This window comes from Hesperophylax consimilis, unplaced genomic scaffold (assembly GCF_061612785.1).
Source record: "Hesperophylax consimilis isolate HC1 unplaced genomic scaffold, BYU_Hcon_1.0 scaffold_70, whole genome shotgun sequence".
Classification (NCBI taxonomy): Eukaryota; Metazoa; Arthropoda; class Insecta; order Trichoptera; family Limnephilidae; genus Hesperophylax; species Hesperophylax consimilis.
The window spans coordinates 19,272-34,890 of record NW_028301299.1 but is presented as its reverse complement, the minus strand read 5'-3'; the positions used below and the strand labels follow the sequence as shown (position 1 = coordinate 34,890).

At 34.2% G+C, this 15,619-nt stretch overlaps 1 protein-coding gene across 1 annotated transcript; it reads left to right on the top strand.

Annotated features, from left to right (window-relative positions):
- The first annotated feature begins 13,334 nt into the window (after positions 1-13,334).
- On the top strand, positions 13,335-15,375 carry LOC149408782 (MORN repeat-containing protein 4 homolog). Its single transcript, XM_089650450.1, has 3 exons — positions 13,335-13,528; positions 14,690-14,799; positions 15,221-15,375. Exons 1-3 carry the CDS (start codon positions 13,335-13,337, stop codon positions 15,373-15,375), a joined length of 459 nt encoding a protein of 152 aa, XP_089506576.1.
- The last annotated feature ends 244 nt before the right edge of the window (positions 15,376-15,619 follow it).

Sequence of the window (15,619 nt, the reverse complement as noted above, 5' to 3'; positions counted from 1 at the left end):
ACTATTTCAAAATTTCTGCCAGTTTGGTTGCATAGAACCTGAGAAGACTGCTTCTAAAGTTCGTACCCAAGTCTCAAATTAGACTCCATAAAAAAGATGGTTTTTCTTAAAATTAAACTTTATGAAGATTTTGTGACTGAGTTCGATTTGGTTAACGATTCTTATCACTATTCCATTATTTCAGCCAGTTTGGTCGCATAGAACCTGAGAAAACTGCTTCTAAATTTCGAACCCAAGTCTGAAATTAGCGTCCATAAAAATCATAATTTTTCTAAAAATACGACTTTATGGAGATTTTGTGACTGAGTTCGATTTTGATTGCGATTCTTATCACTATTACAAAATTTCAGCCAGTTTGGTCCCATAGAACCTGAGAAAACTGCTTCCAAATTTCGAACCCAAGTCTGAAATAAGCGTCCATAAAAATCATAATTTTTCTAAAAATACAACTTTATGGAGATTTTGTGACTGAGTTCGATTTGGATAACGATTCTTATCACTATTCCAATATTTCAGCCAGTTTGGTCCCATAGAACCTGAAAAAACTGCTTCTAAAGTTCGAACCCAAGTCTGAAATTAGCGTCCATAAAAATCATGATTTTTCTAAAAATACAACTTTATGGAGATTTTGTAACTGAGTTCGATTTGGATATCGATTATTATTATTATTATTAATTAATTGCCGGAAACCCGGGCGTTTATTGCTATTACGATTCTTATCACTATTCAAAAATTTCAGCCATTTTGGTCGCATAGAACCTGAGAAAACTGCTTCTAAAGTTCGAACCCAAGTCTGAAATTATCGTCAGTAAAAATCTTGGGTACGAACTTTAGAAGCAGTTTTGTCAGGTTCTATGGACCAAATTGGCTGAAATTTAGGAAAAAGGATAAGAAGCATGGTACAAATCGAAATCATTCACAAAATCTCCATAAAGTTGTATTTTTAGAAAAATTATGATTTTTACTGACGCTAATTTCAAACTTGGGTTCGAACTTTAGAAGCAGTTTTCCCAGGTTCTATGTGACCAAACTGGCTGAAATTTCGAAATAGTCATAAGAATCGCTAACCAAATTGAATTCAGTCACAAAATCTCCATAAAATTTTATTTTAAGAAAAATTATTATTTTGATGGACGCTAATTTCAGACTTGGGTTCGAACTTTTGAAGCAGTTTTGTCAGGTTCTATGGACCAAATTGGCTGAAATTTAGGAAAAGTTATTAGAAGCATGGTACAAATCGAAATCAGTCATAAAATCTCCATAAAAATGTATTTTTAGAAAAATTATGATTTTTAGTGACGCAAATTTCAGACTTGGGTTCGAACTTTGCAAGCAGTTTTCTCAGGTTTTAAGGGACCAAACGGGCTGAAATATTGGAATAGTGATAAGAATCGTTATCCAAATCGAACTCAGTCAAAAATTCTCATAAAGTTGTCTTTTTAGAAAAACCATCCTTTTTATGGAGCCTTATTTCAGCCTTGGGTTCGAACTTTGTAAGCAGTTTTCTCAGGTTGTATGGGACTAAATTGGCTGAAATTAAGGAAAAGTGATAAGAAGCATGGTACAAATCGAAATCAGTTACAAATCTCCATAAAGTTGTATTTTTAGAAAAATTATGATTTTTATGGACGCTAATTTCAGACTTGGGTTCGAAATTTAGAAGCAGTTTTCTCAGGTTCTATGCGACCAAACTGGCTGAAATAATGGTATAGTGATAAGAATCGTTAACCAAATCGAACTCAGTCACAAAATCTTCATAAAGTTTAATTTTAAGAAAAACCATCTTTTTTATGGAGCCTAATTTCAGCCTTGGGTTCAAACTTGGGAAGCAGTTTTCTCAGGTTCTATGGGACCAAACTGGCTGAAATTTTCTAATATTGATAAGAATCGCTAACCAAATTGAATTCAGTCACAAAATCTCCATAAAATTTTATTTTAAGAAAAATTATTATTTTGATGGACGCTAATTTCAGACTTGGGTTCGAACTTTTGAAGCAGTTTTGTCAGGTTCTATGGACCAAATTGGCTGAAATTTAGGAAAAAGGATAAGAAGCATGGTACAAATCGAAATCATTCACAAAATCTCCATAAAGTTGTATTTTTAGAAAAATTATGATTTTCAGTGACGCAAATTTCAGACTTGGGTTCGAACTTTGCAAGCAGTTTTCTCAGGTTTTAAGGGACCAAACGGGCTGAAATATTGGAATAGTGATAAGAATCGTTATCCAAATCGAAATCAGTCACAAAATCTTCATAAAGTTAACTTTTTAGAAAAACCATCTTTTTTATGGAGCCTAATTCCAGCCTTGGGTTCCAACTTTGTAAGCAGTTTTCTCAGGTTCTATGGGACCAAATTGGCAGAAATTAAGGAAAAGTTATTAGAAGCATGGTACAAATCGAAATCAGTCATAAAATCTCCATAAAAATGTATTTTTAGAAAAATTATGATTTTTAGTGACGCAAATTTCAGACTTGGGTTCGAACTTTGCAAGCAGTTTTCTCAGGTTTTAAGGGACCAAACGGGCTGAAATATTGGAATAGTGATAAGAATCGCCATCCAAATCGAACTCAGTCAAAAAATCTTCATAAAGTTGTCTTTTTAGAAAAACCATCTTTTTTATGGAGCCTTATTTCAGCCTTGGGTTCGAACTTTGTAAGCAGTTTTCTCAGGTTGTATGGGACTAAATTGGCTGAAATTAAGGAAAAGTGATAAGAAGCATGGTACAAATCGAAATCAGTTACAAATCTCCATAAAGTTGTATTTTTAGAAAAATTATGATTTTTACTGACGCTAATTTCAAACTTGGGTTCGAACTTTAGAAGCAGTTTTCCCAGGTTCTATGTGACCAAACTGGCTGAAATTTCGAAATAGTCATAAGAATCGCTAACCAAATTGAATTCAGTCACAAAATCTCCATAAAATTTTATTTTAAGAAAAATTATTATTTTGATGGACGCTAATTTCAGACTTGGGTTCGAACTTTTGAAGCAGTTTTCTCAGGTTCTATGGACCAAATTGGCTGAAATTTAGGAAAAGTGATAAGAAGCATGGTACAAATCGAAATCATTCACAAAATCTCCATAAAGTTGTATTTTTAGAAAAATTATGATTTTTACTGACGCTAATTTCAAACTTGGGTTCGAACTTTAGAAGCAGTTTTCCCAGGTTCTATGTGACCAAACTGGCTGAAATTTCGAAATAGTCATAAGAATCGCTAACCAAATTGAATTCAGTCACAAAATCTCCATAAAATTTTATTTTAAGAAAAATTATTATTTTGATGGACGCTAATTTCAGACTTGGGTTCGAACTTTTGAAGCAGTTTTGTCAGGTTCTATGGACCAAATTGGCTGAAATTTAGGAAAAGTTATTAGAAGCATGGTACAAATCGAAATCAGTCATAAAATCTCCATAAAAATGTATTTTTAGAAAAATTATGATTTTTAGTGACGCAAATTTCAGACTTGGGTTCGAACTTTGCAAGCAGTTTTCTCAGGTTTTAAGGGACCAAACGGGCTGAAATATTGGAATAGTGATAAGAATCGTTATCCAAATCGAACTCAGTCAAAAATTCTCATAAAGTTGTCTTTTTAGAAAAACCATCCTTTTTATGGAGCCTTATTTCAGCCTTGGGTTCGAACTTTGTAAGCAGTTTTCTCAGGTTGTATGGGACTAAATTGGCTGAAATTAAGGAAAAGCGATAAGAAGCATGGTACAAATCGAAATCAGTTACAAATCTCCATAAAGTTGTATTTTTAGAAAAATTATGATTTTTATGGACGCTAATTTCAGACTTGGGTTCGAAATTTAGAAGCAGTTTTCTCAGGTTCTATGCGACCAAACTGGCTGAAATAATGGAATAGTGATAAGAATCGTTAACCAAATCGAACTCAGTCACAAAATCTTCATAAAGTTTAATTTTAAGAAAAACCATCTTTTTTATGGAGCCTAATTTCAGCCTTGGGTTCAAACTTGGGAAGCAGTTTTCTCAGGTTCTATGGGACCAAACTGGCTGAAATTTTCTAATATTGATAAGAATCGCTAACCAAATTGAATTCAGTCACAAAATCTCCATAAAATTTTATTTTAAGAAAAATTATTATTTTGATGGACGCTAATTTCAGACTTGGGTTCGAACTTTTGAAGCAGTTTTGTCAGGTTCTATGGACCAAATTGGCTGAAATTTAGGAAAAAGGATAAGAAGCATGGTACAAATCGAAATCATTCACAAAATCTCCATAAAGTTGTATTTTTAGAAAAATTATGATTTTCAGTGACGCAAATTTCAGACTTGGGTTCGAACTTTGCAAGCAGTTTTCTCAGGTTTTAAGGGACCAAACGGGCTGAAATATTGGAATAGTGATAAGAATCGTTATCCAAATCGAACTCAGTCACAAAATCTTCATAAAGTTAACTTTTTAGAAAAACCATCTTTTTTATGGAGCCTAATTCCAGCCTTGGGTTCCAACTTTGTAAGCAGTTTTCTCAGGTTCTATGGGACCAAATTGGCTGAAATTAAGGAAAAGTTATTAGAAGCATGGTACAAATCGAAATCAGTCATAAAATCTCCATAAAAATGTATTTTTAGAAAAATTATGATTTTTAGTGACGCAAATTTCAGACTTGGGTTCGAACTTTGCAAGCAGTTTTCTCAGGTTTTAAGGGACCAAACGGGCTGAAATATTGGAATAGTGATAAGAATCGTTAACCAAATCGAACTCAGTCACAAAATCTTCGAACTTGGGAAGCAGTTTTCTCAGGTTCTATGGGACCAAACTGGCTGAAATTTTCTAATATTGATAAGAATCGCTAACCAAATTGAATTCAGTCACAAAATCTCCATAAAGTTGTATTTTTAGAAAATTTTTAATTTTTTTGGACGCTAATTTCAGACTTGGGTTCGAACTTTGGAAGCAGTTTTCTCAGGTTCTATGGGACCAAATTGGCTGAAATTTAGGAAAAGTGATAAGAAGCATGGTACAAATCGAAATCAGTCACAAAATCTCCATAAAATTGTATTTTTAGAAAAATCATGATTTTTACTGACTCTAATTTCAGACTTGGGTTCGAACTTTAGAAGCAGTTTTCTCAGGTTCTATGCGACCAAAATGGCTGAATTTTTTGAATAGTGATAAGAATCGATATCCAAATCGAACTCAGTTACAAAATCTCCATAAAGTTGTATTTTTAGAAAAATCATGATTTTTATGGACGCTAATTTCAGACTTGGGTTCGAACTTTAGAAGCAGTTTTTTCAGGTTCTATGGGACCAAACTGGCTGAAATATTGGAATAGTGATAAGAATCGTTATCCAAATCGAACTCAGTCACAAAATCTCCATAAAGTTGTATTTTTAGAAAAACCATCTTTTTTATGGAGGCTAATTGGAGACTTTCCATTTTAGCAGTGAGTATTAATTAAAACCGCACATAAGGTTCCCATGGAAGAAGTGCTCACTTCTAAAAGATTTAAGGCGGGTTGTTTCAGAGAAATTCAAATGTAACTTTGTCATCAAATGCCATTTTGTTTTTTTGACAGTTGAAAGATCATGTCCAAATGGACAAAGTTAAATTGAATCAATTGCCAAATGGACAAAGTTCAATTGTATCAATGTCCAAATGGACAAAGTTCAATTGCATCAATGTCCAAATGGACAAAGTTCCAATGAATGAATGTCCAAATGGACAAAATTCAATTGAATCAATGTCCAAATGGACAAAGTTCAATTGTATCAATGTCCAAATCGACAAAGTTCCAATGAATGAAGGTCTAAATAGACAAAGTTCAATTGTATCAATGTCCAAATGGACAAAGTAAAATTGTATCAATGTCCGAATGGACAATGTTCCAATGAATCAATGTCCAAATGGACAAAGTTCAATTGTATCAATGTCCAAATGGACAAAGTTCCAATGAATGAATATCCAAATGGACAAAATTCAATTGTATCAATGTCCAAATGGACAAAGTTCAATTGTATCAATGTCCAAATCGACAAAATTCCAATGAATAAAGGTCTAAATAGACAAAGTTCAATTGTATCAATGTCCAAATGGACAAAGTTAAATTGTATCAAAATGGACAATGTTCCAATGAATCAATGTCCAAATGGAATCAATGTCCAAATGGACAAAGTTCCAATGAATGAATGTCCAAATGGACAAAGTTCAATTGTATCAATGTCCAAATGGACAAAGTTCAATTGTATCATTGTCCAAATGGACAAAGTTCCAATGAATGAAGGTCTAAATGGACAAAGTTCAATTGTATCAATGTCCAAATGGACAAAATTCAATTGTATCAATATGTCCATTTGGACATTGATACAATTGAACTTTGTCCATTTGGACATTGATACAATTGAACTTTGTCCATTTGGACATTGATTTAATTGAACTTTGTCCATTTAGACCTTCATTCATTGGAACTTTGTCCATTTGGACATTGAAACAATTGAACTTTGTCCATTTGGACATTGATACAATTGAACTTTGTCCATTTAGACCTTCATTCATTGGAACTTTGTCCATTTGGACATTAATACAATTGAACTTTGTCCATTTGGACATTGATACAATTGAACTTTGTCGATTTGGACATTGATACAATTGAATTTTGTCCATTTGGACATTCATTCATTGGAACTTTGTCTTTGGACATTGATACAATTGAATTTTGTCCAAAATTTGACATTGATACAATTGAAATTTGCTCATTTGGACATTGAAACAATTGAACTTTGTCCATTTGGACATTGATGCAATTGAACTTTGTCCATTTAGACCTTCATTAATTGGAACTTTGTCCATTTGGACATTGATACAATTGAACTTTGTCCATTTGGACATTGATACAATTGAACTTTGTCCATTTGGACATTGATACAATTGAACTTTGTCCATTTGGACATTGATACAATTGAACTTTGTCCATTTGGACATTGATACAATTGAACTTTGTCCATTTGGACATTGATACAATTAAACTTTGTCGATTTGGACACTGATACAATTGAACTTTGTCCATTTGGACATTCATCCATTGGAACTTTGTCCATTTGGACATTGATACAATTGAACTTTGTCCATTTGGACATTGATACAATTGAACTTTGTCCATTTGGACATTGATACAATTGAACTTTGTCCATTTGGACATTGATACAATTGAACTTTGTCCATTTGGACATTGATACAATTAAACTTTGTCGATTTGGACATTGATACAATTGAACTTTGTCCATTTGGACATTCATCCATTGGAACTTTGTCCATTTGGACATTGATACAATTGAACTTTGTCCATTTGGACATTGATACAATTGAACTTTGTCCATTTGGACATTGATACAATTGAACTTTGTCCATTTGGACATTCATCCATTTGAACTTTATCCATTCGGTTATTGATCCATTTGAACTTTGTCCATTTGGACATTGATACAATTGAACTTTGTCCATTTGGACATTGATACAATTGAAATTTGTCCATTTGGACATTGATATAATTGAATTTTGTCCATTTGGACATTGATATAATTGAACTTTGTCCATTTGGACATTGATACAATTGAACTTTGTCCATTTAGACCTTCATTCATTGGAACTTTGTCCATTTGGACATTGATACAATTGAACTTTGTCCATTTGGACATTGATACAATTGAACTTTGTCCATTTGGACATTGATACAATTGAACTTTGTCCATTTGGACATTGATTCAATTGAATTTTGTCCATTTGGACATTGATATAATTGAACTTTGTCCATTTGGACATTGATACAATTGAATTTTGTCCATTTGGACATTCATCCATTGGAACTTTGTCCATTTGGACATTGATACAAATGAACTTTGTCCATTTGGACATTGATACAATTGAAATTTGTCCATTTGGACATTGATACAATTGAACTTTGTCCATTTGGACATTGATACAATTGAACTTTGTCCATTTGGACATTCATCCATTGGAACTTTGTCCATTTGGACATTGATACAATTGAACTTTGTCCATTTGGACATTGATACAATTGAATTTTGTCCATTTGGACACATCTCTATGTTATTCGGCTGACGGGAAATGTGTTTTAGCCGGAGGACAATCCAAGAATATCTGCATTTACAGTATTAACGAATCAGTACTTTTAAATAAATTCCAAATCACATTAAACAAATCATTAGATGCAATGGGCGTAAGTATACAGTTTATTTTTACAAATTCCGTAAATTCACATTAACATAACATGTTATAACCTACATCCATGTAATGTTTTTATTTAGAAATTAATATTGAATATTTTCAGGATTTTGTGAGTCGGCGCAACCTGACGGAATTTGGAAATCTGATGCTTGTGGAGAAAAGGAGTGAATTAGAAGGAGGCGATGTTAAACTAAGGTTACCAGGGGTGAAGCAAGGCGACATGGCCGATAGAAACTTTAAACCAGAGGTTTGTTAAATAATATTATAGAATCAATCAGGCTCTTTTAGATGCCATTTTCTTTTTTGTTACATTAGCTCCACATAGGAGGCCCTGAGGAAAATAATTATCCTCGGGGCCTATGTCATCTTTAGGATGCTGTGTGGAGGGTATTTTTAGTAAAAGAAGGAGAAGGAGTGTGTCCAGGAGTGACAGACATATGAATTTGTGGTTATCGTGGTGTATAAATGAAAGATCTCTCCAACTCAGGTATAGTGTTTATTTATAAGTTGAAAGCTGATTTACACTCACAATATTTCACGTTTATTTATGCACAAATACTATGGAATGTTCGCGAAACTAGGTCGTAGTACTCGTAGGTAGCAGCTGTTGACGATAGTAAATACTGAATACTAATAATTATGCTCGCTGCGTCGGGCTTATTTATATTGTTCGGCTGGTGGCAACAGCAGGTAGTTAAATGGCAACTAAATCGAGGCCACTCGCTCGGTCTGGCCCTTTCCCGAAGTTTCGGCGGCGTGGCAATTATGCCTAGGCGGCAGACTTGAACCTTCTGGCGAGTTCTCATAATGTGAAAGACCGACTTGCGATATTATTGTCGTCGTTAGACAAGTAGGTGCTTGTAGTACGTAGGTTGCTCTGTTTTGATTTCGACTGCGAGTACGTACCTAAGTAGCAAGTACGTACCTAAGTAGCGTCGAGCTGCTTATTATTAATGAATTAATCTGGATTCTTCTGCTACAAATTCATGAATGCGTTGTTCCGAAAAAGCCCTGTTGGAGTGGTCAAAAGTTCTCCCTCAACCAGTCTCCTGATCTGGCCCACCATGCGTTTGGTGGACAGACGCGTCGCTCGCCAAGATCCGGATAAACCTCATCCCATGAACCCGGCAAGCCCTGTTAAGTCACCAAACGAACTGCTTGAGGTGACCTATGACAGATGTGTCGGTTATCCAATAAATGGTTCCGGAGCGGCGGTACCCATACCCGCCTCCCTAATTGAAATCCCTGCTTATTTCTTAGTTCTGTTCTGCACGATATCAGCCTTATAAATTTAATTTTATAGCAATGTAAATTATACTATTTTTAATTTAATCCTTTCAGGTGCGAGTATTCTGTGTACAATTCTCTCCCACTGGTCAGAGCTTCTCAGTGGCTACAACAGAAGGATTGATGCAGTATTCCCTGAACACAGGTGGAGTGTTCCAGCCGTTTGAACTTCAGCTCAATGCCACTCCTCAGATGGTGAAGGAGGCCCTCAATAAGCAGGAGTGGACGGAGGCCTTGATGGCCGCTCTGCAGCTGAATGAGATGAAAATCATTCAGGAGGCTGTTGAACGAGTATCTATCAGTGATAGTAAGTTTGCACAAACAGTTAATACTTTTGTATACCTATGGCTGCAAACCATCCCAAAATAAATCGAATCATTACAATAAATCAGTAACAATAGTAGAATTACATAGTGCTGTCGCTGTCACTTCCGTCTACTCTTATGTCGAGTCTAACTCGACATTTTAAAATATTTAAAAATGTTTAAATCTGATTTATTATATCCGAATTCTTTGTAACACAATCTAAAAACGTCAAATTCTTCATTAATTATTAATTATGAATTGGTGGCAGATAAATCAATAGTAATTAAGGACAAGCAAAGGGTTACATAAATAAAATTACACTGTTTCACATTACTTAGTATTTTCCATGCTCTGGAACAGATCTTTCCTGTTTGTTTCTTAAAAACCATCTATAAATGGAATATCACTAAATTATTATACAGGGTGTCCAGGGGTAAAGTGCGCTGACTTCGGTAGGTGATTATTTTACATGATGGTACAAGTAAAATGTATAAATAAGTTTTTTTAAATTCCAACTTTTTTTCCCATAATATTTTTCTGTAGAAGATTATTTATTTTCCCATATAAACAATTCAACTTTTCCCGCAGACACCTTGTTGTAACATCGAACTTGCAACCGATTTAGTTTTTAATACAAATAAATTAATTATTGTTTATTTATTAGTTTTTTTAATTTATTTCAGTCCAGCTTACTATTGCAAGTCTTCCCGATGAATACTTGCACCGGCTTCTCAAAGCGATTTCCACTTTGTTTGAGGACAGCCGCCACATAGAGTTATACCTGCATTGGATCAGCTATGCGACAACAATACACAATTCTCGTCTGCAGGGAATGTTCGCTATGCCCACACTTCTGGCTTTAGAAAAAACACTTTCTAGAAAATATCAACAGCTGTCTGAAATGTGAGTTCTTCCCGCACAATTAAACAGATAATATTTTGTTATTACTTGCTGACTCGATGATTGAATGCTTGTCTGTCGAATGGAGGCATCAAATGTTCATTTTTCTGAAATTGTGAAACTGGTGAAATTGACATTTGAACCCCAGATCTTAATTACAAATTTGTCTTTTTTTTTACAGCTGCGATTTTAACAAGTATACAATGCAATACATTCAGGATCTCGGGAAACGCAATCGACAGAATGAAGAACAAATGGAAGTAGATGAGCACCATTCGGGAAGTGAATCTAGTGGAAGAGGAACTGCTGATTCGGAGAGTGAAGAAGATGATGTTGATGAAGAATCTACTTGAATAGGCTACTTGCATCTTAATTAAAAAAATATATGAAAAGGCATTATGTATTGTGTAAAAAACTAAACATAAATTATATATTTTTTTACTTCTCAATCTCTATCTAGTATTTTTATTAATTTTATTAACCTGTTGTGTTTTTATTTTAAATTTTTTTACCATAATTATATCCAGGTACAACCTGGGTGAGCTTTATTGAAGGGAATTTGCTCCTCTGAGAATATTCTTAAATATAAAATACTAGGTGTGATATCTTAGATAGTAGTTTAAGAGGTTACTTATAGATGGCATTGGTAACAATAAGGCCATTCATACAAGGAGATACTTACAAGCGACTCGAGTTTGTCGTGTAGCATACATGCTGCTCGTGAGTGTCCTTCATACTATTTTGCTAGTGTTCGCACACAATGTTACGCATTGACTATTGGTTTGACGTCACTTGCACGCTGCTGATAGTACTGGTAGCACACTACACGTCTTGCATTCGCATCTACTACTCGTTTGTCAGAGATGATGTTCGAACACGATTTGAATGTTAAATTCATTCTGGAGGTAGGAAAATATCCATGTTTATATAACTATAATTTACCAGAATACATGTTGTGGATTGAGGTTCGAAAGAAAAGTCAATTTGACATCATTCTCATGTAGTTCCTTGGTGGCGACAAATGTCCTCCAATTAACATTTATTTCGTTGTTTGGATGAACCTTAAATCATCTTTATATCGTTTTTTATGCTTGTAAATATGTATGAAGACGAACAATATTATTGTCTTCGTCGCTAGAGTCCCTTGACATTGTATTAATTCCATGACTGCACTTAAAGAATGATCAAGTTCAGTATAATTCAGGCAGTGCCGTGTAAAGAAACCAGCTTTAAAGAGTAGCATATATTGGTAGGTTGCGTAACAGTCTTGTAAAAATCTTTGCGTACGAAGAACCAAAAGCTGTCTATAATGCAGGGATTGAGAGGTAAATACCATTGGAAATTATTAGATGTTGATTATTTAAAAAAATTTGCGAGACAACCCATAGATAACACTAAAAACGAATTGTTTCACAGAATTGGAAAATTCATCAAATTTCAATGTTAAAATACAAGTCATGGGGCGGTTGTTACGCCGTTTTTTATTTATTTTTATTTCAAAGAAAATTTGCATTGGATGATACATTTTGAATATTATTTCAACCGCCATGTGATGGATGCCTCTGTTATGGCGAGTGAATTTTACAGATTGAAGATTTTAATATTATTCATAATTATAGTGAGTTATACAATTCCGATTCAGTTAATATTTTATGTGATAAATAATTAATTAAACATTGACAAAATTGACTTCGATAAAAACAGAACGTAAATAGGAAACTTATAAATTTGATGAATTTTTCAAATTCTGTGAAACAACCCATCCTTGTCTAATACATAACTAATGATATCCACATAAAAAGCAATATTCTAGATAGTTATATGAATGTTTCCAATTAGTAGCATTATTTAAAGTAGGGTGATGAAGTTTACATGGGCTAAGTCTGTGTACTTAATTCGATTACAAGGCTGTCCGCTGGGAAACCTTAGAAAAACACTTCAATGTTTGTATCGATGAATATCCACTGTCATTTGTGCAGCTAACCTACAAACATCCAAAATGGTTGAAGGTATGGAAAATTTTCATTAACTTTCTTTGCAAATATTTAAAATTGAATAGTTATAAGCATTCAGATGGTGAAATAAAATACATTCTGAAGATTTTTTCATAAATTTATTGTGGTGTGTGTTGTTACATTAATTTACTTTATTAAAAAGATAAAAATCAGACGGTACTAGGTAGTAGCTCATATTAACTAATAATCTTCAATTGATTGTTAGTGTAAACTTCTGATTAGTGAAGACGTTCACTTCATACTTACATTTATCTAACGGCTTCCGTGGCCGAGTGGTTACAATCCTCGGCTACGAATTCGGAGGTCGCAAGTAAATTTTCTTTGATTACTTTTTTTCATTTTACAATTTATCAATTAAAAATAATATATTTTTACTATATTTAAAATATGTAAAACCACCGTTCAGAATTAAAATGTTGCTTCAAATAGCTTTGTTTGGTGACCAGGTCTGAATAGCCAGGTAGGTACTTCCCAACCTTCTTCTTCCCCATCACCTTCCCTTCCCCACTACCTTCCACCTCACAAAATACGCCAATTGCATATGCCGTAGTCTCACTGGCTCCAAACGGTTGAGATAGTTGAATAGTGACGTGTTTATGTATATAAATCTGTTTGGCAGTGATGGATCCAGGAGTGGCAAAGACAGGGGCCTATAAATACGAGGATACGACTCGCTATATCGGGGAATGGAACTCCCGAGGACAGAAGCACGGGATGGGACACCTGGTGTTGCCAGACGGTACTAGGTACGACGGAGCCTTTACTAATGGACTGTCTTCCGGCTTGGGTGTTATGACATTCCCCGATGGTGCCAAGTAAGTTTTAAAGTTTCTCGTACTAATAAACTGCCCTTAAACTTGCGTAGATTTCACATTTGTTTTTCATACAATAATTATTCGTTATTGATGACTTGTTAACAGATCACAACTGCTTTTGTTATCAGATTGTTTTACTGTGTGTGCATATTTTCGTTATGTCAATGTTTCTGTTTCATATTATGATTCTTAAACCTTAGTATTAAGGTATGTCAAAAAGCAGGAACCTGCCAGTGGTAGTTTAAAGGAGTTGACTGTAAATAAATTTCGTGTTATCGAGATGGGAAGTTTAGGTTAATAAATCCACCTACCCGAAGTTGGATCTGGTGATGCTAGTCCGCGTCCCACACTTTTTTTTGGTTTATGTGCTCGTTGTACGGAACGGCTATGGGAACTTTTACTTCTGTCATACTAACGAAGTGTGTTGAACAGCCAACAGCACTTGTAACTTTAAAAAAGAACTACGGTCCAAGTGAATATTTTTCACATCAACGTAAAACGGGGTTTAGAAATTAGTGCCACTTTCTAAAAGGAAATAATCCTACATCATATTCTAACTACCTCATTGTTTTATATTAGCGTGTAGAATGGCCATTGCATGGAAGTTTTTTTTTGATGTAGGTACATAATGAATTTATCAATGAAGCAATTTTAAGATGTTTAACTTCTCAAGCGCCAAAAGTACCCATTGGATAAAAAAATTGTATCCCTTGAGCGCTGGCGTATCCATATGGATTAGTTGACAGGAGCTCGGCATTCCGAAGTTCAATATAAATTAATTAAATTGAGTGGAAGAAACACACAGCATTAGCAAAAAAAAAAAAATTATGATAATTTTCCTGTAAATGTCAATTATCAAATTCTGGAGTCAAGCATAACCTCACACTGAATGTTCTAAAATTTTTTCCAAATCGGTGTTACTCAGTGTTGCCACAGTAACGTAAAATTTTAATGCCATTTTATTAAAATTCTAGACTTTCTTGGAAGACTTTATGTTGGAAAACGACTCAAGGACTTTATTTAGTCCTGGTGCGGTCACGTATTGTTGTTCCAAATAAAGGCAAACAGTCAGTGACAATAGAGTTTGAGGGGAAATGTGACACTATTAATAATTGGCCCAACCACCAGCTGATTGTAATCATGTTGTGTTTGTTTGATTAGATTTGAAGGCGAGTTCATGCAGGGGTGGTTCCACGGCCACGGGGTGTTTTGGAGAGCAGATGGAATGAAGTACGAAGGGGAATTCAGAGGAGGGAGGATTTGGGGTCTTGGTAATATTGTCTTTCTTATTTTAAATCTGATAGTTAATCCTTGAAAATTAATCCACATTTAAATCTGACATTGATGTCCAAATTGATAATAATTTACTTATCTATAAAGGATATTATAATCTATCTGTCTGAAATTTGCATAGTGTTTTTGCTGTGATAATTTCTAAGGTTCATTAGGAACTTTCAGCCCGCAAGATCATTCAATCCCAATATAAGCTGTGTAGCTGAGAAATAACCGTTTAAATAAAAAATAAGATGAGACATTATATTTTATATTATTATTCAATATTTTTTCACTGTGCAGTAAGAAAGTATTATGAAAAAGTAGGTTTTAAAACTCCGGCAAAGCCAGGTATCAAATTATTGTTATAAAAATGATTGTTAAGGTCTAAATTAACACATTAAATCTTTTGGATTGCAGGCATAGTCACATTCAGTGACGGAAGCAATGGATTCCCTAGAAACGAAGGTTTCTTCCAAGACTGTCGACTCATGAGAAAGAAACGATGTGCAGAAATAATTCAGCGTGCACAGAAAGTAGCATACATGGCCAGAGCGCAATGCCAACCTATTTAACAAACAAACATCGTATTATTTATATCTGGGATTCGTAAATCATTCCTAACTTATATAAGGTAGTTATAAATTGTTCGTCTGTTCACAAAAAGTATACCCAATTTAAGATACAAAACAAAAATATTAATTAACTATTGTATTGTTAACGAACTTATACCATGGTCTGTTACATTAAAATTTCGTAATAGTATCACCAGGCTTACCTTGCCAGGGCTCCTACCACATAGCAACTTGACGGACGTAA